Source organism: Sceloporus occidentalis, unplaced genomic scaffold, assembly GCF_023333645.1.
Source record: "Sceloporus occidentalis isolate IW3139 unplaced genomic scaffold, rSceOcc1.0.p SCAF_5, whole genome shotgun sequence".
Classification (NCBI taxonomy): Eukaryota; Metazoa; Chordata; class Lepidosauria; order Squamata; family Phrynosomatidae; genus Sceloporus; species Sceloporus occidentalis.
Window position 1 is genome coordinate 22,062,637 of NW_028316985.1, and position 24,983 is coordinate 22,087,619.

The following is a 24,983-nucleotide window of genomic DNA, read 5'->3' on the forward strand; positions in this document are numbered from 1 at the left end:
TACATTCTTGGTGCACCAAAAAGATCAGAGGTGAGAGTGCTGGGTAGAGAAAGACAGTGGGTGCATGCACTTTGGCTCACTGTGCCACTTGGAGCACAGTGTAGAATACAAGCAACACCACTCATTAGCTTTCTTGTTGAATCATGCAATTGAAGACTCGTAGAGTTGGAAGAGGCCTTGTGGGCCATTGATTTTACCTTATTCAGCATCTCCCCAGTAGAATGCTGTGTCCTGTCAAGATTTTCAAGAGTTGGGAGGATGTTATCCATGGCTCATATTATAGGGTTTCCATGTGATAGCATTAGCCAGATTAAACCCATATTCTAGACATTCTATATGATATGTGTTAGGACTATTAGCTGGCATGGATTCTAAGATTTCATTTTAAAAGACTAAGCCTCTAGCTTATCTGGAAGCAGAGACAGATTGCAGAAAAGGACCTTCTAGGGTTTTTTTTAGTTCTATTTTATTTTCTCTAGGCTGCTGGAAAGCTGAATTGGATGCTCCCAGATGGGAAGGTGACAGATAGATAGATAAAAACCTCATTGAGAAAAGGCAGATGTTTATTGTGGGTCTTAAAAAGACTGTCTGACCCACAGTCTTTACTGTGGGTTCAATAAAATAGGATTTTCACTGTCTGTATTTTCTTTCTGGCCATTATTTTATTATTTGTTTCATTTCATGATTATTGCTGAAAATAATTTTATAGTAGAGAGGAGAGGAATGTTACAAAATGATCTACGCTGGGTATCAAATACACTAAGTACAGTACACTAAGTACAGTACACCACTGCTTAAACTTATTTCCCTTCTAGGCTGTTTAAGGCCTCAAAAATTGTTTTGGAAAAGAGAAGTGACCATTGGATCACTTGGATTATTTGCTTTCAAATGGCTCTCCCATCTTTAAACAAGGTGGTAATTAGTTGCATTTAAATGGCAAGTTGTATCCTTCACAGACTTCTGGGAAGCAATTAGCCATTTGGGAGGTAATATATAGGGGTTGGGAGGTAGGATTCTCAATAGTCCTCTTTTGTATGGGACAACGCTGTTGGGATGTGTCAGGTGTGTGCAACCAAAATGGCCCCTAGATCATCAGGTGTTTCCTACTCCACTTCTATATCTCTCTCTATATATTGTTTTAGGAAATTATTAAATAAATAAGACTAAATGATGTAAAGAAATACAAGTTAGACAATATTAGATTACTTTATTTCTTGTTCAAAATACATATGAAACAAATAGAATAAAATTATATCAAATATCTCTTGTTTTTTGTTTTTTAAAGATATAAAATTATCACAAACTGTACACTTCATAACATGTTTTTGAGGTGTTGTCATTACAGATTTTGATTTTCTCTCGCTCTCAGTTTACAGATAGATTTTCACACGTTCTAAATGTTACATTGTAAAAATACAGAAACATGTTGTACATCTCTTAAAGGCTAGTGCAAAAACAGTTACAATTTCAGTAATAACAATTATATAGTCTCATATTTCCACAAATGGCTATTTAGCGCATACCAAAAGCCAGGGACACGTGTTGCTGGGGGGAGGGTTTTTTGGGAGGGGAGTGTGCTCTTAAAAAAATTCTGCCTATCAAATGCAGAAGCCAAAGATACCAACATGAACAGTGGCTAAGTGCCAAATCACAAACTGCCTTGCAAAAGTCACATAGTTAACACTGCATATAGGGTACCCTACAAGATCCCATTCAGCTGACATCAAATAGCAACAACTAGGCAGACAGTTCAAAAAATACTGACGTTCTTTATAGGCTCCATTAACCTGGTTGTCCTTGTCACTTCAGTTCCAAAGATAGGCAGTTTGGTTGAGTTTGGGTTGTTTAGAGCCTGATACAGCTGTGCATACCAAAGATAATGGCAATGCTGCCCTTGTAAATGGTCTTGCCCACGTTGCATTATAACACAAAGTGCAAAGTATGCAAACTCAGCAGCCTAAATCCAATTTCTGGTCCCAAATACAGGAGACACATTGGCTCGATTGCTCAATGGCAAGTCAGCTCTTCTGTAATTCCCTTTAATTCAATGGACCTGTTCTAGTTGGGACAAACATCTAGATTTAAGTCATTGCCTCTATGGAGTAAGGAATATTTTCCAGCATTGTTTTGTGCTTAGTGTTTCAGTGTATATGCATCCATGTTACAAAGATATTTGCAATTTCCTAAGGGGTTTCATTAAGCTGAAGAGTTCATACCTATAAATTGCAGCCATAGACAAGGAACATGCCTATTTGTTTTAACTGGATGGACTTTTACTAATGTCAACACTGGGCACCATAGATCTCCAAAGTCTTTAGTATGCATTGCATCAGGCTCTAACTTGTGACATAGTAACTTTGTCCTTAATTTTTTAAAAATATATTTTAAAAAGTGATTATTTCAATTTTTCATCTTCATGATTTCTGACATTTTCAAGATTTGACATATATATATATATATATTCTATCTCTATCTCTCTGTATGTAAAATAAAAAAGTATTTGGTGAATAAAATATATTATCAAAAGGCAGACTTTGTCCACTTCATCCCCATGGAGTAGATTCCCTGAATACAACATTACAAATAGAGTGCAAGGGTGGGGAACAGGACATTATTATGTCAAAGAGTCAATAGATCTTAGTTCAGTGTAGCTGTGTGAAAATGTATCCCTCTCCTAAACCCAGACAAACGTCTACTAACAGGGTAGACTGTGCAGAAAATTATCTTGGACCCAATTTTTTTTTTTTGGGGGGGGGGGCTACAACTCCCAGAATCCTTTAGCCAGAATAGGTACTGAGCTCTGTGTTGGGCATTAAAGCACTTATGGATTTTGTTTATCCAAAATGGCCCTGATCAGGATACTCAGTGCTTTGAAAAGGCTGACATTGTCAACAATGAAAGAATGACCTCATTGAGTAAGCACAGCCCTTTCATGCAAACAGTTTAATAACTTCCATTGCTGACAATGGGAAACCTTATCATACAACCAGGGTCACTGTGCTATATGTGTGGCCCCTAGCTGTTTCTACTCACATGACTGTCTGAAGTGGACAAAGCATGGCTACCAATTTAGAAGAAAATAGTATAATTTATATGAAATTGATATATCTCTGTATAATTTATATATTTTTAAAATGAGAAATAACTTCAATCTTCTTATCATTATCAAAAGTAAACTTTGTTTCTTCTTTTCCCATATAAATATATAGCTGTTTCATGTGCAAGGGGGCAGTACAGTAAAGACAGGCACTCTGACAACTGATAACGCAAACAAGATTGCAATAACTATACAGTACAGGGAAAATCCAGAAAGACTTAATAATACATCACATCATCTAAATCTCTTAATGCTACAGCAATCTCATAATTTTTGTTACCATTCTGAGAAAGCAAGGCAAGCATTTCTTGCTTGATGGTTTCCCTGTTACACATCAGTTAAGATAAATAAAATACTACATGCACTGCAGACTATAGGCACATATTTGATCCAGGAAATTGTTCCAAGTGTGTGAATGTCAATTTACACACAAAACAGAATTATACTGATTGTGACAGACACATGCTAGGGAACCCCAGTTGCCACTTCTCCACTGCACAATGCTGGAGTGGTTGTGTGACACATGCTTTGCCTCCAGCAGTCTTGTATTCAATCCATGGCAATTCTAGTTAATGAAAGATCAGGTAGAAGGTGATTGAAAAGACTTCTTTCCAAGATCTTGGAAAGCTGTTGCCAATCAGAATAGACATTACTGAGTCAGATGGACAAATCGCATAAGGCAGCTTTTTATGTTCTTTAGAGAGAAGGCATGTCAAGTTTAGGACACATTCCTTTGCTCTGAAAGCACAAGACTCCAGCTCCAATCACTGACATTTCCAGATTGGAAAATATGTGAAGGAGAGATGGAATCTGAGGATGAAAAAAGAAAGGGTTATACCAAGGAACAGCCCATTGTATTTTGGCTGGGAAATAGTTGCATGGTCATCTTTGTAGAAAAGCCATTTCAAGACTGATCTACAGGGATTTTTTTTAAAAGACATGTTGCCAAATCTTGCAAATGGCAAGTGATCAAGTTTTTGATTTAGCAAAATAGTTTCTGCTTAGAATCATGCCAAATTTTGCAAATTTTGTCTTTGTTAGTGCTTTAATTGTTAACACATATATAACAGACAGGTACAACACAGTCCTCTCCATGCTAGAGACAGCTGTGCCTACTGAATATAGACAGAGCAAATGGAGATAATTTTTTCTCAGTTCATTTCTGAAGAATTTACTGTCATTTTGAGAGAGTGAATTTAATTTCTTTTTTTAAAAAAGTGTGAGAGAAAGTGATACTGATATTAAGGGTTTCAAATGGGGAAAAATAGCATGGTTGAAGATTTCTTTTTGACTGACCATTTCAATTCAAATTTTCTACTCTCAATCTGCTGCTTTGCAGCACTGAAGTAGTATCCAGGGTTCCCAAATTCAAGGTTGCTTTCTATACTGTATTTCTTCCACAGAACTGTCTTTCTTATAATAGCTTCTCATTCACTCACATGGAGGCAACCAACCCACATCCCTCATTCAGTGTGTATAAGAGACCACTCCACTGATGTGAATGGTTAGCATCAGCAAAAATGTAAGCTTTTTGGCAATAATCAGCTATGAGCTTCCTGTGAGCAAACACTTTTCATTTCATTGGTGCTTGCACAGATTAATTCCCTGAAGCTCCATGAAATGAATGTGTGCTGCATAGGAGTGGGGCCCATAATTTCAAATGTCAAAAGTTAATATACACATCTATTAGAGACATTCTTCAGTTCATGCTTTCAAGCTTTAACTTCTTGAGCACAGATACCATGCTATTGAATTTTAACACTGTGTTAATACCTCATCTTATCAAATCAAATTCTTGCTGCTATTACACTGTGCTGTTTTTGAGCACTTGTTAACACAACAGACAATTACACTTAGGCTTGGGCATTCAGCACACATTCATTTTGCGGCATAGAAAGATATGTCAAGTAATCTATTATCTATATAGTTTTTTTTAAAAAAAGACTTTCATTTTAACACAAGAACAGTTACTGCAAATAGAGAAAGCACAGAAGCAAAGAGACTTTAAAAAGTCATTGTTTAAAAGCAATAATACAGTTTCTACATATTCAGAATACTCCTGGGTTTGTAACAGTTCTGCACCAATGCAAAAATATTTTTAAAATGTGTATGCTATTTTTCAAAAGTATAGTATTTTTCAAAAGCATAATAGTCTAATTTGTGCTGTTTGAATTGCCATGACTATTACAGTATTTGTGTGTGAGTATTCTGGTAGTCCACTGTGAGAAGATTATTATTACTTTGCTGTTAAAATCACATGCAGTTTGTTGGCTATCTATGTAAGAAGGCTTCCAAAATTCTCCAAGTCCTTCGATCTCAGAATGGATGTTACTAGGGCAATTCTTTGCAACTCTTTTCAGTTGCACAAACAGTGGAAACAATTGATAATTATGCGTATGGGAGTCATGGAAAAACAAATTGAATCATCTGGTTCCTGTGTCCTCCTGAAAAATTATTATAATATATATTATAGCAAATTATTATTGAATATAATTTGACTATGATTGTGTATGTGCAGCCGAGAATGCTCCTAGAAATGTGTGTGTGTGTGTGTGTGTGTATGTGTACATGAACGGCAGGGGTAATATTTAGATTGTGTGCTAATATATTGGTTCATGAGCAAGGGGGTGAGTTTTTGCCACTTTTTGTTTCACATTTGTCCAATTTTTGTGTTAGACTGGCATGTAATATTGGATGGTTAGCCTTGAGGAAATGCAGCCCCTGGGTTGAAACAGGTTCCAATGCCAGGACAAAAGAGTTGTGTGTGAGCAGAAGCCTTTAAATATATGTTTAGCCTGACTAGTGACAGCCTGCAGCTTCCAGCCTAAGGGTGCAATGACTATTGCAAGGTTTCATCCCTAAAATAGATTCAGAACCTTGGACAGCTCCTCTTTAATAAAAGAATAAACAGATTCACCATATTCTGAATGAGGAGACCCAGCCCTGCTTACGCTTTCTATCTTCATCTTCTCAGAACTGGAGTATTTTCATATACAAATGTGTAAGTGCTGCACAACCTATCTGCATCATTCAGGGATGGGTAGGAGCAGGACAGTTCAAAACCTACTATAACATCATGGCTGTGTATGACCCTAACATATGGCAAAGCAAGCAAAAATATTTCTTGCATTCTTGCACTTTTTTTTCAGGACTGATTTTAGTATGTATGTATGTGGGAGTATTTGTAATGGGGAAACAGCCAAGTTAAATTTCAAAAGCAATTCAGCAAATGGGGAGAGAACTACTTCACTGATATGACATATGACATTTCTAGGTACTTTTCTGGTTGGTAGTTATTGTTTTAGTTACTTTTTAACGCTAAATTTATGTGGCATTTTGAGGTATTTTCAAAGGAATTTCCCAAGTTTCCAAGTTCCTTTGTGGTGGTGGCATTAGAATGCAGATGCTGTGTATACTGGGGAATGTGAGTACAGGGTATAGAACGTATAAAGTGTGCTACACCTCTGTGGTGTAATGGATAAATTAGCCTTCCATGACTTGATGTCTCTCCAGATTTGTTGGACCAACTCCGGACATCCCCAACCAGCATGGAAGTTGGAATTTGTCATGTACAAATGCAGGCTCAAATCTCCACCCAGTTTTCAAATTCACTGGATGCTGAGCTTCACTATCTTTCAGGGTTCCACAGATTGGTGTGGGTAGGAAAAGGGAAAAGAAGCTATTTACTTTCTTCTTGTTAACTGCCTCAACTACTCTACTCAAGTTATGTAGGCTCAACTACTCTACTCAAGTTATGCACCTCAACTACTCTACTCAAGTTATGTAGGCTCAGTGCTCTGGTCTCCTTGATTGAATCTACCCTTCTGGTACCATGGTTACCAGACTTTGGTCCTCCAGGTGTTTTGGACTTGAACTCCCAGAAGCCCCTGCCAGGTTGGCCAAATGTTAGGAATTCTGGGAGCTGAAGTCCAAAACATCTGGAGGAACAAAGATTGGGAATCACTAATCTATTATGTTGCTTTCCTCTCTTTCTGCTACCCTTCACCTTTCCTAGCAATATTGTCTTTCCCAGTGAAACATGTCTTCTCATTGTTTGATGATGACCAAGCTGATGCTGTCATATGTTGGCTATATAACGAGCCTTAGCTTGGTCATCTTGGGCCCGTTACCGACGGGCCTTAAAGTACGTGCTGAGCACGTACTAGGGTTAGGAAGCGGCGGCGCTTCTGCACTCCCCCAACCCTAGTACATGCTCAGCACATACAAAATGGCGGCGGTGGTTCCACATGGCTGCCGCCATGACTACGTCATGACCGCGCCGCCTCCAAACAAGGCGGCAAGGTTGTTACGTAGTGGGGCCGTGTGAGGGCGCTTAGTGCGCCCTTTCCGCGGCCCCGGAAGGAGCTCCATTTCGGAGCTCCTTCCAGGTTTGCATTGCTGGGCACAGCCTTTAGATGGCTGCGCCCAGAGATGCAGAGGAGAAAGGGGCCAAGCGGCCCCTTTCTCCTCCTCCCCGCTGCCGCGGGGTGTCCTTGGGGCTTGAAGCCCCAAGGACACCCCTTTCCAGGCCCTGGGGAAGCGGCCTTTTGCCCCTTCCTCGCGGCCCGGAAAGTGGCAGATCGGGGCCTCAGCGGCTGCCGCTCTGGCCACTGAGGCCCTGATCTGGCGGAGAAAGGGGCGGGTGCAGGCCACCGCTTTTCGGTGGTCTGTAACACGCCTTGGCTTCCAGGGAGAGCTCAGGCCTGATCTGCTCTAGGACTCATTTGTTTGACTTTCTAGCTGTTCACCATATTCTCATCATTCTTCAGTACCACATCTAAAATAGGCTATTTACTACCCTGAGCCTAATGGGGTTGCAGGGGAAGATGAATTAGTATGAAATAATAAATCAAGACAAGCAAACTTTACTATCCACACATGTGGAATTAGGGTAATAAAGGATTCTTTTGCAACCTACTTAGGTGATATATATGTCTAAACTCAACTGCTATTTCCAGCAAGAGTAGACCTACTATTGAATAGTAAGTCAATCTCTTCAAGTAAATACTGTTGCTGCTTTGGACTAGTAATTTAGGTATCATAGGTTAACAAAGGGGTGAAACCATTGCATCTAATTTGGAGGGAGCAAACATAGAATAAGCACAAACCTCTCCTATATTGGTAATTTGTTTCAAAGGCATGTTCTAATTTTATCTGCCTTCAGTGTATTTAAGATTGCTTATAGAGCATCAAATAAATTACAAAAACAGGAACAAGAAATTCTGTCCCTGTCCACCTTAAGAATATTCATGATTTCAAAACAATGAAATAAATGTTCATTTATCCTCTTGCATTTGCTAAGTTTTAGTTTGGGATGAATGTACAAATTCTGAAAAGATTATACATGCATCTAAAAAGCAGTTTGACAGCTATCAGTAGACTATCATGAGTAAACTTAGACAGATGCAGGAATAAGCTCAAAGATCGGGGGGGGGGGTTGGCGGGGGGGGGGGGGAGGAAATGCCCACAGTTACATTACTGAAACACAAGATTTGATAATGAACAGTAAGTAATTTACAGCTGGCATTTAACTTCCCAAGTTGGACAGTAAGATTACATTTTCCAGGCAGAAGACAGACTAGTGTTCAAGGGAACAAACAGTTCAAGGTAAACATCACTTCCTCTTGGTGTACAGCACATTTTTTTGCATCTCACTCTGACCTCTGATGAAATAAGATTTAAGGTTTTAGAATCACCAAAATATCCAAAACCTGTCCACTGAAAAAGAAGTAGAATGTGTGCTTACTCTGAGATGAATGATCCTTCTTTCAAAATGTATTTGACTTTCTGGGAAAAAATTGGTATCTTCAGCTGAAGTTTATGCTGATACATCAATTTTAGTGTTTCAGAGATATATGTTAGATTTTACAAAAGAATATGGGGCACTATTACTAACATTGGTTGCAATCCTATATGCATTTATATGTCATCAAGTGCTGATTCAGATGGCTCATATGAGTATTACATGTCTGGGGAGAGCAATGAGCCGTGGCATTTTATACTCTTCTTCACTGTGCATATCATCTGAAGGAAAAAAGGATCTGTGTATGTAGACCCTGTTTAAACTGCCATACATAGGCCCCTTTCATAGGCTTGCATGAAATGTTCTCCAAGGAAAATTAATGAAGAATGGTTGATACATACTGCAGTAGATGAAAAACCAGGGCAGTATGTGTGCACCTTGCTTTCACTTCCATAAGATCACATACACAGGGATGTAGCTACAGATTCTCTTCCAGGGCCCCTTACTTATGAAATGCTGGGGAAAATTCCTTGCATGAATTGTTCTCCTTGGAAGATTAATGAAGAAGCTCTTACTCATGGAGATCTTGGATGACTTGACATGCATATCGGAGCCAATGCGCCAGGGCTTTGGGAGCCATTGCTTCCTTTGTGTGTTGTTCAAACAGCTTTCTGTTTGTACAACACACAGGTTACTTGAGTACAGGTTACACAACTTTGTGTATAACTACAGCCCTGTAGCTGACTCTATGCACATTTACACTCTGACTGTGTGAAGATCCATGTATATGGTTGAAGGGGAGATATGTATTATTTCTCTCCTCTGCTCTCCATCACACACAAAAAAGCATGAGAAGCACACATTCCATGTGAATATCTATATGCATGGTGGCTCAGTTTGCACAATTCTTGTCTTGAGAAGGAAAAAAATGATACTGAGTATGCATTCATATAGAACTCTCCATGCAGTAGCTTCCTTACATATTGCTTTAAATGAGTGGATTGAATGTAGCCTCTTCCATCATGTGATGTGCCCACCATTTGCTCCTCTACCAGCTGAACTGATTCTTATGTGAATAAATATACTGAGGCCTAGAAGTCACTTTTGCTGAGATCAGTGGGACAAACACCCAAATAAGTGCCAACAGGATTGCAACATTAAATGAACAAGGAAGAGCACAAACAGAAATGTTATTCCTTTGGTGTTTGATAACAGTTTAAATGAATCTGTGAGATGTGAAATACTTTCCTATTTATAATAAAAGTTATGATGGTTAATAGAAAACTATGACAGAATAAAAAAATTATATGTTCTTTTCAGAACGCTATGCTACATTTGTTTGCAAACTTGATAGGGATTAGGAAAGGAATAATAGGTGAAAAACAGTGCAAAATATATTTAAGTTCAAACTTACAGTATCTCGCTACAAAAATATAGAGCGCAAGGTCCTTTTTGTTATAGATTGTATGTGAAGAAAACAGAAAAGAGCTTTGAAATATCTAGAGTGTGTGCACAAGTATGCATGGGCTTTGCAAAACCAAACAGTGCTTTCACAATATTTGTGATGGCAATTTAAAAGAAAAGCTAACCTACAAAGTACATTGCAAGAATCCTGCAAAGTTAATCTACATATTACATGTCTCTGTAAGAATCAAGTCTTATAAATCAAGATAATAAAGAATACTTTCTTGAAAGAGTAATACACACACTGCTTACACTGGGTTAAACCCATAACCATCAAGACAGAAATATCAATTTATACTGCTAGTGAGTAGTATCTATCTATAGCCAAATGTATGAGGTTCACCCTTCCATACACAATATTGAAACATTAAGTAATATCAGATATAAACACTGTTAGGACAATATGTGTGTTGTAGCATTGGTGGTAGGACAATGGCTAGCTCTGGGCTAAGCCTGTTGCCCTCATATGGCAGCCCAGGTTTTTCTTTCATGCATTAGAATAGACGAAAAGAAAGAGAGACAGAGAAACACCCTTTTGTCATGCTTTTTTTCACCCTCCTTCATGTCATCTTTTTATGCTTCCATCAATCTCAGATAGAAAATTTGTGGGCTGAAAAGCAAGTGCCCTTTAGTTGCCATTTTGATATAACAAAAGAAGGTGTACATATTTTGAGTAATAGCCCTAAAGGCTAAAGTGACAAACCAAGGACCAAACTAGACATGATTTTCAAATGTTTTTGCGTTTAAAGTGCAAACACAGAAAAAAAGGGCAAATAGCTGCCGTTTGACGGAAAGTCAAATAAATATGAGATACTTAAGGGCTCTGGAAAAATAATTTCCATCTGGACTACAACAGGAAAAATCCCCTTCTGACCTGCTGTGATTATCAATAACTATCAGGTCCTCTGGTAGTGGCTATTTATTTACACTTAAACAAAACAACAACCATTGACAATAACTGCAAAGAAACATTTAGCATCACGTCTAGTTTGACCCTAACAAATGCCTCTTTACACATTATACTTTTAGATGTACAATGAAGATTCAGAATGAATCAGGAAAATGTGTGGTAGACTCATCAGGGATTTGTAACTGACTGCAGTTGCCTTTAAACTACTCATCCATCCAGTGGCAAACCTGATTTTTTTTTACTGCATGTAATGTGTAAAACTGCTAATAGGTTAGAGGCAATGTGTCAAAAAAGGGATATACAAAAGAAAACTTAGTATTAACAGAGGCTGTGCTTTCATGAAGATGAAATTGCTTTCAGGACCCATATAATATATATTTGTTCTTAATGCCTTGTTCATTCAAAGGAAGAAATGATTTTGACCATGTTCCATGACATCCTGTGTCCAGTACTCAGATCAGATACAATGGGAAATTAAGAACTACAAACAAAAACATGGTAGAAAAATGACAGATTATAAATGCAAGGATATGGATGCAGGTCATTACTTGGACCCAAACCTTCAGTTGTGTATTAGTACGATGAGTTTGTGATCATCAGGACCTTCGGGTCAGTCTAGGGCGTAAGTGGTGGCTTGGGTGATGAACAAGATCCTTGACTGTCAAAACTGGTTGCTCGGCCTGGCAACTAAAATAAACAATAAAAAGATAAGAAGAGCCTTTGTAGGTCCAAATGTCTATCAAGTCCAACACCTTGCTTTTCACATCGGTCAATACTGTGCAGTTTCATGGCTCAGTGGGGACTTGGGTCTTCTCAGTCCAACACTGTTTCAAGTCCCAGTGCAACATCCCTCTAGGCACACTGGTCTGTCATGAATGTTCTGGTCTGTCATGAATCTATTGCTAATTAATTTAACTAGATAATAATTTACTGGATTTGAATTTTAACTGTAAGAGGAATATACCACAGTGTGGTTACAGATGATGAATCACAAGATAAATATCCACAGGTTTGAGATAAGCTCACTTGAAGGTTGTAAAACCTCAATTATTCTGTCCATAACTATGGTAGTTCCCCCCATATTTAAACATCCCAAAATGTTTGAGGAAATCACTGTGCTTAAAAAATACATCATTATTTTGTGCAAAAACCTGTTTTCTGTGTAGATAAAACATTCCCTGTGCAGGAAATGGATTGTGTGTGTGTGTGTGCGCGTGTGCACACGCGTGCAATTCCCCACATGTTTTCATGCAAAATTATTTCTCTGCAACAATTCAGAATGTTTTATTAGTAAGAATCTTATGCAAGATTCTCTTATCCATTCTTCTTGCTAGGAGTTTCCAACTGTCAGCAATCCTTCTTTTTTAAAAAGAGCAACAACCTAGAAATGAATAATGATGAGCAATGTTTGCATCCCTAGTTCAGTTCCTTCCTTTCTATTTTTACATAAATTCAACTCCTACTCTACCACAATTTTTTTTTTTAAAAATTCACCTGTGCCAGGCCCTTTTCACCTGCTGGATTTGCATTTGCCTGGCTGGAAATCCCCTGAGGGGTCCCAGAAGGTGCCTTCATCATTGTGTGTCCTGCTATTGTCACATTACCAGATACCTCTTAGCCATCCTCAGGTTTCCACCAGCCATTACCTGGCCATGGGGGAAAGGAAAACAGTCCACTGTCAGAAGCTTTTGGTTGTTGCATGAGGGAGAAAGAAAATCCTGACCTCTGCAACAGCAACAAAAATCATAGGTGTAAGTTGGACTTATGCCTGAATATGTCACTAGTAGAGTGCCAGCCAACAATGACTGAATAGGTGTTGTAATCATCTTACCTCTACTAAGGGATGCCAGTGGGTGATTGGCTTCCGGGGGTATGCCAGCATTTCATTCCAGTGGTCTCTTCCAAGTCCTTCTGCATCAAGTCCAGTCCTGCATACTCCAATCACCTCATTGTGTCCTACTCTAGGATTGAAGAAGGAGAAAGGAAGATTTTCCAAACTTTATCCATAACACTGTGTATGTTCTGCCCTTAAATATTTTAAATTTGGGGGCAGAACCACTACCACAGTTTTCAGTAAGTAAAGCTAGAAGTCAGTTTGTGAATTGAAGGAATTACGAGAATTGTGAAGTTTTATGTGAACTGAACATTCTCCTGATGACTCTATCAGACAGTGTAGCAGCTGTCTCAAGAAGCACATGCTGGGGTCCAGGAACAGGGGCAGTGCTGGAGGGCAGAGCTATGTCCAAGGCAAGCTATCTGACTCCCTTGAGGATTGTCCTGTTGTCAACACTGTTGTCAATGTTGAAGCAAGAACCAACAGCCAATCTGACTGGCATACATAGAACGAGGGAGGGCACTGTCCTGTCCCTTTTCCTCATGGAGCAAAATGTCCTGGGCCACAACCTTTGGATGCCTATAAGATGGCATCCAAAGCCAGGCTGCTGAACCAGTGCTGGGAATCTCTTGGGCAGGGATATTTATGCTCCAGAATAATGCAGGCCCTCCTAGTTCCCCAGAGGCAAGGCCTTGCAGGAGGAAAATATCACGGATGAAAATGACACCTCCTGCCACAGGCTTTCCTTGGATTTATTTAGAAAAATGCTTGCATTTCTTTAGAATTGTGTGTCTTGGGCTGCATCTGCACTGCAGAAATAAAGCAGTTTGACACCACTTTAACTGTTATGGTTCAATGCAATGGAATTCTAGGGCTGGTAGTTTGGTGGGGCACCAGAGCTCTCTGACAGAGAAGGCTAGCTTTCTCTCAAAACTACAAATTTCAGGATTCCATAGTATTGAGCCATAAAAATATTTGGGGCTACATGAGGCCTATGAGTGATACTTTGTTTCCCCCCATTTTAGATCACAAAGACTTTATTTAATAGTCTTCAGCAACTGCAAGAAGAATAGTTCCTACACAGAGAGGAAGGCAGGATATTAATTAAAAATAAATAAATAAGTAAACAAATAAAACAAATAGTTGTAACCCACTAAAACAAAATCAATGAACTTCTTAGTTTCAGAGGCTTTGGGATCATGTAAGCTGACAGTCCATGTAAAGGTTTTCAGAAGTCTTATGAAACCTCCATCATTTTTATGTAACTGGTAACTATTTTTGTAGTTGTAGTTTGAAAAAAAATATGATGGGGAAGACATCTCTAAAAAGGCCACTGAGGTCTGAGTATGTTTAGAAGGAATGGAACACTGTCATGTTGGAGTGGCAAAATGACTGAGTCTGAATCTAACTCACCTTTTATAAGTAATAATAATTGTATTTAGAAATAAAAATAAATAATATTTTTGTAGTAAATTCCCCCCCCCCCCTAGAAAATTAATCTACCGGTCATAGTCCATCACAGTAATGGAGAGGCTGACTTGGTCCACATTCTCTGGAGGGATGTCAAAAACGATAGCCTCATTGTATACTGGATTGAGAGTGTTCTTTTTAATAGTTGTTTTCCTCTTTTTCAGTCGTCGACCATCACACATGAGGGATACTTTGACATATGGATCTGAAATTAAAGGAAGAGAGTTTAACAACAGGAAACAAAGGGTGGGAGTCCATAGACACAATGGAACAGAGCTTGGAAAGTTACTTTTAATATGAATGACAAAGCTAGCCATACATGAGCAGTGGCAGAATGATACTCTGGTACAAAGAGCACCATCCAGCCACTGCTAAATTATGGATGGCTACTGCCAAGTTCTGCCAAGTTTAGACATATGGCTGGATTGACAGACACACAGACAGACAAACAAACAGACAGAGAAGAAGTAAGAAACTAGTGCTTTTTTAACCTGTTTAGAATGACATGGAGTCAAGAATGAGCAGTGAAATAGCCAACTTTACAAACAGCATCACATTATTTAGGGTGGTAAAAAACAAAGCACCAACTGTCTGAGTGATTCCTTCCATATTAGGTGAAAGAGCAACTACACATAATATGCATGTTAAAAACATGTGACATAGTAGTTTGAGTGTTGTCCAGGGTTTGATTCTCAGCTTGGCCATAAAATCCAGTGGGTGACTTTGGACAAGGCACATGCTCTCAGCCTCAGTGGAAGGCAATGGCAAACCTCCTTTGAACAAATCTTGCCAAGAAAACCTCCATGATAGAGTCGCTTTAGGGTCACCATAAATCAGAAATGACTTGAAGGCACAAATCAATGCTACCATGTTGATAGTGTGTTATGTACTTATGCAATGGATTATATTCATCCAACAGAGGTCTGGTGCCACAACAAACTACACTTCCCAGAATTCCTCAGCCATGTTAGTTACAGTGGTATCAAACTGGATTATTCCTACAGTGCAGATGCAGCTGTAGTCTCTTGCTATGTATCTTTTTAAAAAAGGGATCATGAAAAGAAGAGGTTAGAATCCCACAACAAATGGCTAACAAATTATCTTCTAGAACATGGCCCCCATAGCCCAAAAAATCCCACAAAATACCAAAAAAAAAAACAAAAAAACAAAAAAAAACATAAGCCTCACTGACTATGAACTCAACATCTAAGTGCCTTGAAATCCTGATATTTCTCCACATATTTAACACATATAGGCTAGTTGAGAAGGTGTATGATCACCTGATGAGCCAGTGATGTCCATAGCTTTGAGATTTCTGCATTTGATGACAGTGAGGGTCATTCTCCCTGCTGTAGGCAAATAACAAAGGGAATACATAATCTCCCCCAAATCAACGCTTTCCTAGGAAAACAAAAACAGAAGAAAAATATGTTAAAAGTACTGACCAATATTATAATTAAAAAAACACACCCAGCCTTGTTCTGAAATATTGGCATACTTAAAAAACCCAAACCCAAACACAATAGATTTTGATCATCACCTTCTTTCCTAAACAGCATAACATTATTTCTAGAGGTGCAAGGTAAGATGTGGAGACTCTGGCTCTACCATAAAAGTTTTTTTAAAACATTTTCCTTTAAAACACATCTACATTTGAGGGTGCATAGCAATAAAAGCCTTGAACCTATTGTCTAATATTCAGCTTTAGACTAGAAGAATCCCTCTTAAGGAGATGCTATGCATAAAAATGCCTGAGAAAGACAAAAAGAAGGTATAATCGTGATTAGAATGCATGATGATTTCATTTTCCAAACTGAGATTCAGATTTGGACCTTGGTTGAATCTGGGAGCCACTCATGTAGTCTGAATTAATTCTTCTAGCATGAGAGAAAAGGAGTGACAAAGAGAATCACCATCCTGTCCTACATGGAAGACTGCCAAGACTCAGATCACATTCAAATCAAACACAGATGCATATTTTAATTTCTCATTACAATTCTGCTATCGAACGTAACTAATTCAAGCACTCTCAATAATAAGTGTAATTCTGCTTTGGTTGATTTACTCTAATTGTCCCACAAGCGAACGTATGATATACCAGAACTGTAATCAGTGACTTTTCTTTTCCCCTTAATTGGTGGCCTTCCTCTACTATGATATATAAGCTTCCCTTTCATTGCTTATGTTTTGACTACATTTCAAAATACAACACAACATTTAAAGAAAAAGAGAAGTCCTTGCCCTCACAAATTATACTTGCCTAATTGAAGCAACACGGAGCCAGATGTCATCCTTTTACAGGAAGGCATGGGGAAGAATCAGAGCTTGAAAACATTTTTGGGGGGACTACAAGTCTCAGAATCCCCCACAAAGAACCTATGACATGCCAAGATATTTTGCTGCCAAAGGCAAAAGACATAACATGTACAAAAACTGACTAGACTGGAAGCTGACATGTGTTCTAACACTAGCAATGGAACAATTCCTCACCACACCTGATGCAGGTAAGGGCCCTGAAGAGGCCTGAAACATCAGCATGGCACACACAGTTCTGTTCTGTAGTACAGGAGAACAGCTAGCCAGATCTGCTCCTAACATCATTTATCTAGGGTGATTTCCCCCCTTTGTCCATTGGTCAGACTGGCCCTGCAGAGAGCTGTGGAAGTTTATTTATTTATTTATTTATTTATTTATTTATTTATTTATTTATTATGCGTTTTTTCTCCCATATGGGGCCCAAAGCAGCTTACATTGTATATTGAAACAAAATAGCTAAAACAAAATACAAAATACAATACATTTTTTTTAAAAAAAACTAAACAACAATCCACTTAAAAACATTAATCCAGAACAGTTGCAAACTGAAAGCCTGTTTAAATAAGAGGTAGTGAAAATAGAGCAGGGAGATGACCAACTAAGCCTCTCTTAGAAGGGAATTGCAAGTGACTGGGGCAGCCACTGAGAAGGCTGTCTCCCAAATCATCACCAGACACAAATGCGATGGTGGTGGGACCAAGAGAAAGCTATTCCCCAAAGATTTAAAACTTGGATATGCTTATATAGGAAGATATGGTCTTTCATATAGACTGGCGTAAGCCATATAGAGCTTTAAAGGTCGTAACCAGCACTTTGAATTCTCAGTTTGGAACACAGATATGGATAACTAAGTAGCCCTCAACATAACTGAACTTCAAACACTACTAAATGGGTTCTGCAACAGAATTTTGCAATGTACCACAGGACCTTAGCAAGAGTGTTCTTGTTCAGTGTTCCAGACATCCTGGAACAAGAACCTTGTCTTTTCATTTGGGGCTCATAGAAAAACACCTTTTCTTTCCTGTCCTCTTAAAACCTCCCTCAATTTGTACATAATGTTAAAAGTCTTCATTTTGGGGTTTGTGAGAATGATGCATGATCCTCATGATCACCACCACAACATGCTAAGGCCCCAAAGAGGCCAATCCCTGTTCCCCTCCATTTTCTCTCCTCTGGGGCATGTGCAAACTTCCATTCTGCTGCTCCAACACAGAGTGACTGCTCAAGATGAGGATGCATTCATGGCAAGGTGTCCCAACGTGCACAGATGGAGGTCTCTCTTATTACAACAGCTCCATTGGCTTCCAGTGGTTTCCAGGCCAAATTCAAAGTGCTGATTATGACCTATAAAGCTCTATACAGGGTAAGTCCAAGCCATCTAACAGACCACATCTCCCAATTTAAGCCTGGCCAGACCCTGGGATCCACAAGAGAGGCCCTTTTCTCACTCCCCCCACCTTCACAGGTATAGCTACTGGGAACACAACAGACAGTCTTCTCAATGGCTGACCCTATACTTTGGAACTACTGCCCCAAGGAGGCGAGAAAGGTCCTCTCTTTGTTGTTCTTCACTTGACAGGCCAAAACTTTTTTTTATCCAGATAGGCTCTTAGAAATAAAGAACGGTTGTAAGTGTTGCATTGCTTTAATTGTATTGCTTATTGTTTTAAAAAACCTTTTAGAGTGTATGTTTTTAATATAGTTATTAATATAGTTAAATTTTTATGTGGCTTTTGTATTTTTAAAACTATAATCTTTTTAATGCGTAAGCCACCTTGAGTCCCAGCCTTAGGAAAAAAGTGGTATAAGTAAAGTTAACAACAGCAGCACAGAAAATATAGAATATCAAAGGAGGTTCCTAGGACATTGTGGTAAAATCATAACATTGCTTCTCTTTCAACACACTAAGGTAGTTCATGCAAGTAAGGAAAGAGCAAAGTTAATGTCTTATTTACTACTGGTTCCTTTATACTTAGGATGGACAACGTTTGGGGAGCTGCATTGGCCTCTGCGGAACCCAGGCTGGTGGTGACATGTCATAAACATTCACACCCATAAGTCCTTCCTCCCTTCCTTCCTTCCCCTCTCTTTCACATATACCATCACTCATCACCACCAATCTTCATCAGCATCACTGGAGGGTAGCTATGTTAAAGGCTTCAACCTCATACTCCTGAGAAACCTTCATTCAGAAGGCTGAGTCCCTACTACTACTTGGGCTGTGGACAAACACCCCAAGGTTCCTTGGGTTTCACACAGAGAGAAGCCTAGAAATGCATGGATGCAGTGTGCTACTCAAATGTGTTTTAGTCTTCTCTCCTGGGATGGAAATAGTATTATCAAGAGAAATAACAGCCATGGAAATGTTAGCAAGTGCTGTTTGTCACATGTTGCTTGGAAAATTCTGAAATTCAGGGAAGCTTTAAGGCCTGAAAATCCTGAAATCTGACAGATTTTTGTTGTTGTATGAAAAATCATGTCTTTTGGTTTAAAAATTTACAATATGACCTCTGTATCCATGGGACTGGTACCCATGGTTTCACCTACGGATGTTCCAAAAATTTGTTTTTTCTAAATATTTACCTAGGTCTAGGTATGCTTCTGGCAGAAGTTGACCATAGAATCACACTTGAGGACCGAGAAATGCCTAGAGAGTTGTTCGCTGTAGGAACTTCTAGGCCCTCCAGTGTGACTCTGTGGTATGTTTCCAGCAGAGGCTGACCATAAAGTTGGGCTGGAGGACCCAGAAATGCCTAGAGAGGTTTTTTTTCTGTAGGAACCTCTAGGTCTTCCAGAGTCACTATGGTCAGCATCCTCCAAAAGTTATTCAGTTCAATAGGATTCACTATTATCCATGTTTTTGTGTTTCCACAATAGGTCCAGGAATGTATCCCCTGCAGATAAAGGGGTTGTACTATAGATAGTTTTTTAAATACCCAAGCCATTATTTGAGTGTGCAGGCAATACTTTGCTTGGGGATTGGCCCTGCTTTACATCCAGACAGGCACTCAGCCAACCACATTTGCTCTGAGACGGAAAAGATGGGATGGCAGCAAGTGGGTGTGATTAAAAAAACAATAAACCCAGTGTGGTGTAGTGGTTTCAGTGTTGGACTATATCTCTGGAGACCAGGGTTCAAATCTCCGCTTGACCATGGAAACCCAATGGGTGACCTTGGGCAAGATACAAAGGCTCAGAAGAAGGCAATGACAAGTGAACAAGAAAATCTTGTGATAGGCTCACAAGATTTAGGTTGCCATAAATTAAAAACAACTTGAAGGCACACAAAAACAATGCATTACCAGATCTCATTGATATCTTTTTATGTAGATCATTACATGCATTCATCATTCTCTCTTGAAAATAGATTTTTTTAGTTGTTATAATTAAGAAAATCTATTTTGCAAGAAAGGATTTTGGTTTGAAAACTCATTGTTTGAAAACTGATGAATGTATTTAATGGCATCAGTGGAAAAATATCACTGAGATTTTGTAAACCTAATGTTTCTTAACCACATTTTGTGGTTGGTTGAAGAAGCAGTAGTAAGTATCCTGTGGTATAATGTTTATCATTTTTGCTCATTCTGTGAAGTCATTGTTAGTCTGTCACCGTTTTTTTAAAGGCCTTTCAGGACAACTTTGTTTGTGTTGTGTCAGAGTCACATGAAATGAAAACAGAAGCTGGTAAGGTAAGGAGAAAAGAAAGATTGTACCCTGAAATTGCTGTGAAACAGCTTACCAGCTGGGAGACTTCTGATATTGGGATAAATACACTCTAAATATGTGCCAAAGAAACATGAAGCAACAAAGGCATTTTCACTGTGGTAAGCAGCATGAACATCTCATGATTCACACAAATATATGAAAGAATACAAAACAACAAATGAAAATGTGAGCTGGTAGGAGTATCTGCTTCTTTAAGGGTGCAGCTACATAGCTGCTTGGGAGCTGGTGGCTGCAGTGGGCAGTTATTGCTCATATGCTGAATGGGGCATGTCTACATGGGCCAATTACACCAGTTTTCCCCTTCCCTCACTACAACCTGTATACATGATTCAGGGCCAAAGCCTCAATATGAGTATGGACTGTCTTCATGGGGAAAGGCCGGTTCCGCTCCAAATCCACCTTATCCCTCGCTAAACTGGTGTAAACCCCCTCCCCCCACTTTTTGCTCCGGATTTACTGTAGTGATGCTGGACTGCTATTCATATGTCCCACTGTGCTGCCTGGCACAGTCACTTCCTCTGAGGTTTAAACAAAATCACTAGCCATGTGATAAAAGCTGGATGCCTGGTTACTGGCCGCAGAGGGAGTGACTTGCACTGGTGGCAGCAGTGGTGGGTAGCACATGCATAGACAGTTGTAAAGAGATTTTGTAGTACCTTTGAGACTAACTGAATGAAAGAAATTGGCAGCACGAGCTTTTGTAGACTAAAGTCTACTTCCTCAGATGCAGTTACTCTAAAAGGTGCTATAAGAGCTCTCTACAACTGATTCTACATTCTACCATGGCTATACCTTTGAATTCTACACATATAGACAGCCACCCATTGTTGCTATGGAGTGCAGAAGTAATGGGATGAATCCAGGACAGCAACCTGGAGTATTATGTCTGGTGTATACAAACCCTACAAGGCTTTCAGGAGCCCAGAACATGTGTATGACTAAAACTGGAAATCAGGACATTAATGTGCATGTAAGCACCACTCCCATTAGCCTCAAGCACCAAGAAAAGAACCAGCAGTATATTAGAATGTTTGAGCATTTTAGCTTCTTTTATTGTCTGGGCATTATCATCTGTTTTTGATTATATATCTTTGACATTCCGCTCTTAGGTGAAACGGGTGTTATAAATAAAAATAAATGTTATTAGGGTGTAGTGAGTTGAGTGTTGGACTTGGACTCTAGGAGACCAGGGTTTGAATCTCCGCTCATGAAAACTCATTGGGTGACCTTGGGCAAGTCACATTCTCTCAGCCTCAGAGTAAGGTAATAGCAAACTTTCTCTGAACAAATGTTTCCAAGAAAACCTCATGATAGGTATGCCTTAGAGTCACCATAAATCAGAAATGACTAGAAGGCACACAGCTCTCACCAAGAAAGTAGATCCTTGCAAGTTAAGTGAAAAGGCATAAGTAGGGCTCTGTAATTGCATTTGGCTGTAAGTACTGTATTTATTACACTCTTTTGAGCTTTGATATGGTTGGATTACCATCACAAGAGCTTTGTAGCCATGTTCTGCCATACATGGTTTCAGAGCCCACTTTGGGCCTTCCTTGCCAAGGCTCTCCTCTTGTAGATTAGGATGGTAAAAGAAGTGATGTTGGAATGTTACTAGCTTGTCTTCTTTCACCGCAAATTAACTTAAAGCTAATTAGCAAATGCCTGAATAGGGCAGCTATATGTGTGGAAATAGCTCCCAGTATGAGGACCATTACAGATAGAATTTGTGAAATAAGTGATTAGATCTCTTGATAAGTTTCTTTCTTTTAAAACAGCTGCTCCATATTTGTGGGTGGGTGTGATTTTAATAAGAACAGATTTTTAGTTTCTTCCATTTACACTTTTTCATCAGTTGAGTTCTCTGCACTAACAAAGTGTCTATTAACCTTCCCATTATATAGTTGCTTTTATGATCCTCTGAAGAAAACTAATAGATGCATCAGGCAGTTGATAGCAACATATTTCAGCAAAGGGAAAACTACAAAGAAAGAGTTACGCCTTCCTCTTTGGCCAGAACTTTAGATGGGTGTTTCTACATTTGCAGATCTGAGCACAGATTTATCTGAAGATCCAGTAACATACCCCAGAGGAAAGGATCAAAATTAAAAAGGACCTGAATAATAAAATAATAATAATAATAAATTTATTTATATACCACCTTTCCAAAAAGATCAAAGTGGAATAGACTAGAAAGCTGGGACCAAAGCTAACAAAATGAAATTCAACACAGAGATATGTAAGGTACTGCACTTAGGGCAGAAAAATGAAATGCATAGCTATAGGATGGGGGACATCTGGCTGAATGAAACTATGTGTGAAAGGGATCTGGGAGTCCAAGTAGACCACAAGTTGAACATGAGTCAACATTGCGATGCGGCAGCTAAAAAGGCCAATGCAATTTTAGGCTGCATCAATAGAAGCATAGTGTCTAGATCAAGGGAAGTAATAGTGCCACTCTATTCTGCTCTGGTCAGGCCCCACCTGGAATATTGTGTCCCATTCTAGGCACCACAATTCAAAAAGGATGTGGAGAAACTGGAGCATGTCCAAAGGAGGGCGACTAAAATGGTGAAGGGTCTGGAAGGAACGACTTAGGGATCTGGGGATGTTTAGCCTGGAGAAGAGAAGGTTAAGAGGTGTTATGATAGCCCTGTTTAAATACTTGAAGGGATGTCACATTGAGGAGGGAGCTAGCTTGTTTTCTGCTGTTCCAGCAAACAGGACCCGGAGCAATGGATGCAAGCTACAAGAAAGGAGATTCCAGCTCAACATTAGGAGGAACTTTCTGACAGTAAGGGCTGTTTGACAGTATAACAAACTCCCTTGGAGTGTAGTGGAGTTACCTTCTTTGGAAGTCTTTAAACATAGGCTAGATGGCCATCTGTCGGATATGCTATGATTGAGAGTTCCTGCATGGCAGGGGGTTGGACTGGATGGCCCTTGTTCTATGATTCTATGATTTATAACTTCAGTGTGAAATGCTTCAAACTTCGTGCTCTCAGAGGAGAGGTATTAGGATCCAGTCTGCTTTCCAGATGCCTCTGACCTTTAAGTCCTACTTTCTAAATCATAAATCTGTGGGAATGCAATCACCTCTTATATAATAGCTTCCCTAGAGGCTTCCAAGGGGGGGGGGGGGGGAGGAAAAAGAAGCCAGCATTGCATAATATTTAGAGCAGTGGTTCCCAACCTGTGCTCTGTGGAGCCCTTAGAGCTCTGCATGCACTTCCCAGGTGCTCCATGACTACTCCAGGAAGATGAAAGAAATAAAAATTGAATGAAATTAAAGAATAAGAAACAAAAATTAGAATCAAAATAAGAATATGAGACATAGAGTAGGCCTCTTAGGGACTCTGCCATAGAAATTTATTCTAAAAAGGTCTCCATGAGTCAAAAAGGTTGGAAACTCCTGGTTTAAAGTGTTGGAACAGGACTGAAGAGATCCAGGCTCAAATCACCATGCCCTGAAGCTCACTGAGTCACCTTGAACCCATTGCTATCTCTCAGCCTCATAGGATTCTTGTGAGGATACAAATAGGGAGCAAAACCATGTATACTACCTCCAGTTCCTTGGAAGAAAGGTGAGATAATAAATGAAACAAACAAGCAAGCAAGGATAGCAGATAACAGAAAGTCCTGCGCCCTTGGATGACCACTATCAATTTGAGTAAACAACACCGGGCTATTATCATCATCATCATCATCATCATCCCACTTTTTTTCCTGGTTATGGACGCAAAGTGACTTACCACATATGAAACAGACAAAGTTTAAAATTTACAGCATACAGAAGTTAAAAAGTAATTATACTATCCAAAAATTGATAGCAGTTAAAAACACAAACCGTTAAAAAAAAAAGAAAAATAGGAGTAAATCCAGCACAAGACGATACCAGGGCTATTCTCACAGACAGCCAAAATAAAGCTGCTTCGAGTCACAGTGGAGGTATGGTGATTCAATGATGCATGTGTCCTAAGAGTCCAGAAGTCACACCAAAGCCACGCTCCAGCCCTAAGGACTGGAGCGTGGCTTTGGTGTGGCTCCTGGACTCTTAGGACGCATGCATCATTGAAACACCATACCTCCACTGTGACTCGAAGCAGCTTTATTTTGGCTGTCTGTAACAGGCCTAAGAAATCAGTCCTCAAGGGTCTGCTACAACAAGAAGTTCTTGATCTTCCTCTAGTTAGATAGTAAGCAAGATGTCAATCTAACCTTTCTGAGAAGGATGTTCCAGGGCCTGGGAGTAGCCACTGAGGAGGTCTTCTCCCATAGTCCTACCAGATGCATCTGTGCAGGTGGTGGGACAGAGAGAAGCGTCTTCCCAGAAGACCTCCAAATATGGGAAGGCTCATATGGGAGAATATGGTCTTTCGGATAACCCAGATGTGAACTGTATCAGGCTTTTAAGCACTATGAATTGTGT

General features: G+C 39.4%; 1 protein-coding gene across 1 annotated transcript in view; it reads right to left on the reverse strand.

Moving 5' to 3' along the window:
- Positions 1 to 11,149: 11,149 nt before the first annotated feature.
- Positions 11,150 to 24,983, reverse strand: part of SYT10 (synaptotagmin 10) — a 60,131-nt gene continuing 46,297 nt past the window's right edge. The window contains exons 4-7 of the mRNA XM_089526705.1: positions 15,799 to 15,919; positions 14,552 to 14,723; positions 13,046 to 13,175; positions 11,150 to 11,901 (exon numbers count right to left, since the gene is read on the reverse strand). Coding sequence (XP_089382831.1) covers positions 11,830 to 11,901; positions 13,046 to 13,175; positions 14,552 to 14,723; positions 15,799 to 15,919 — 495 coding nt within the window. The 3' untranslated portion in view covers positions 11,150 to 11,829. The remainder of the gene's footprint in view (positions 11,902 to 13,045; positions 13,176 to 14,551; positions 14,724 to 15,798; positions 15,920 to 24,983) is intronic.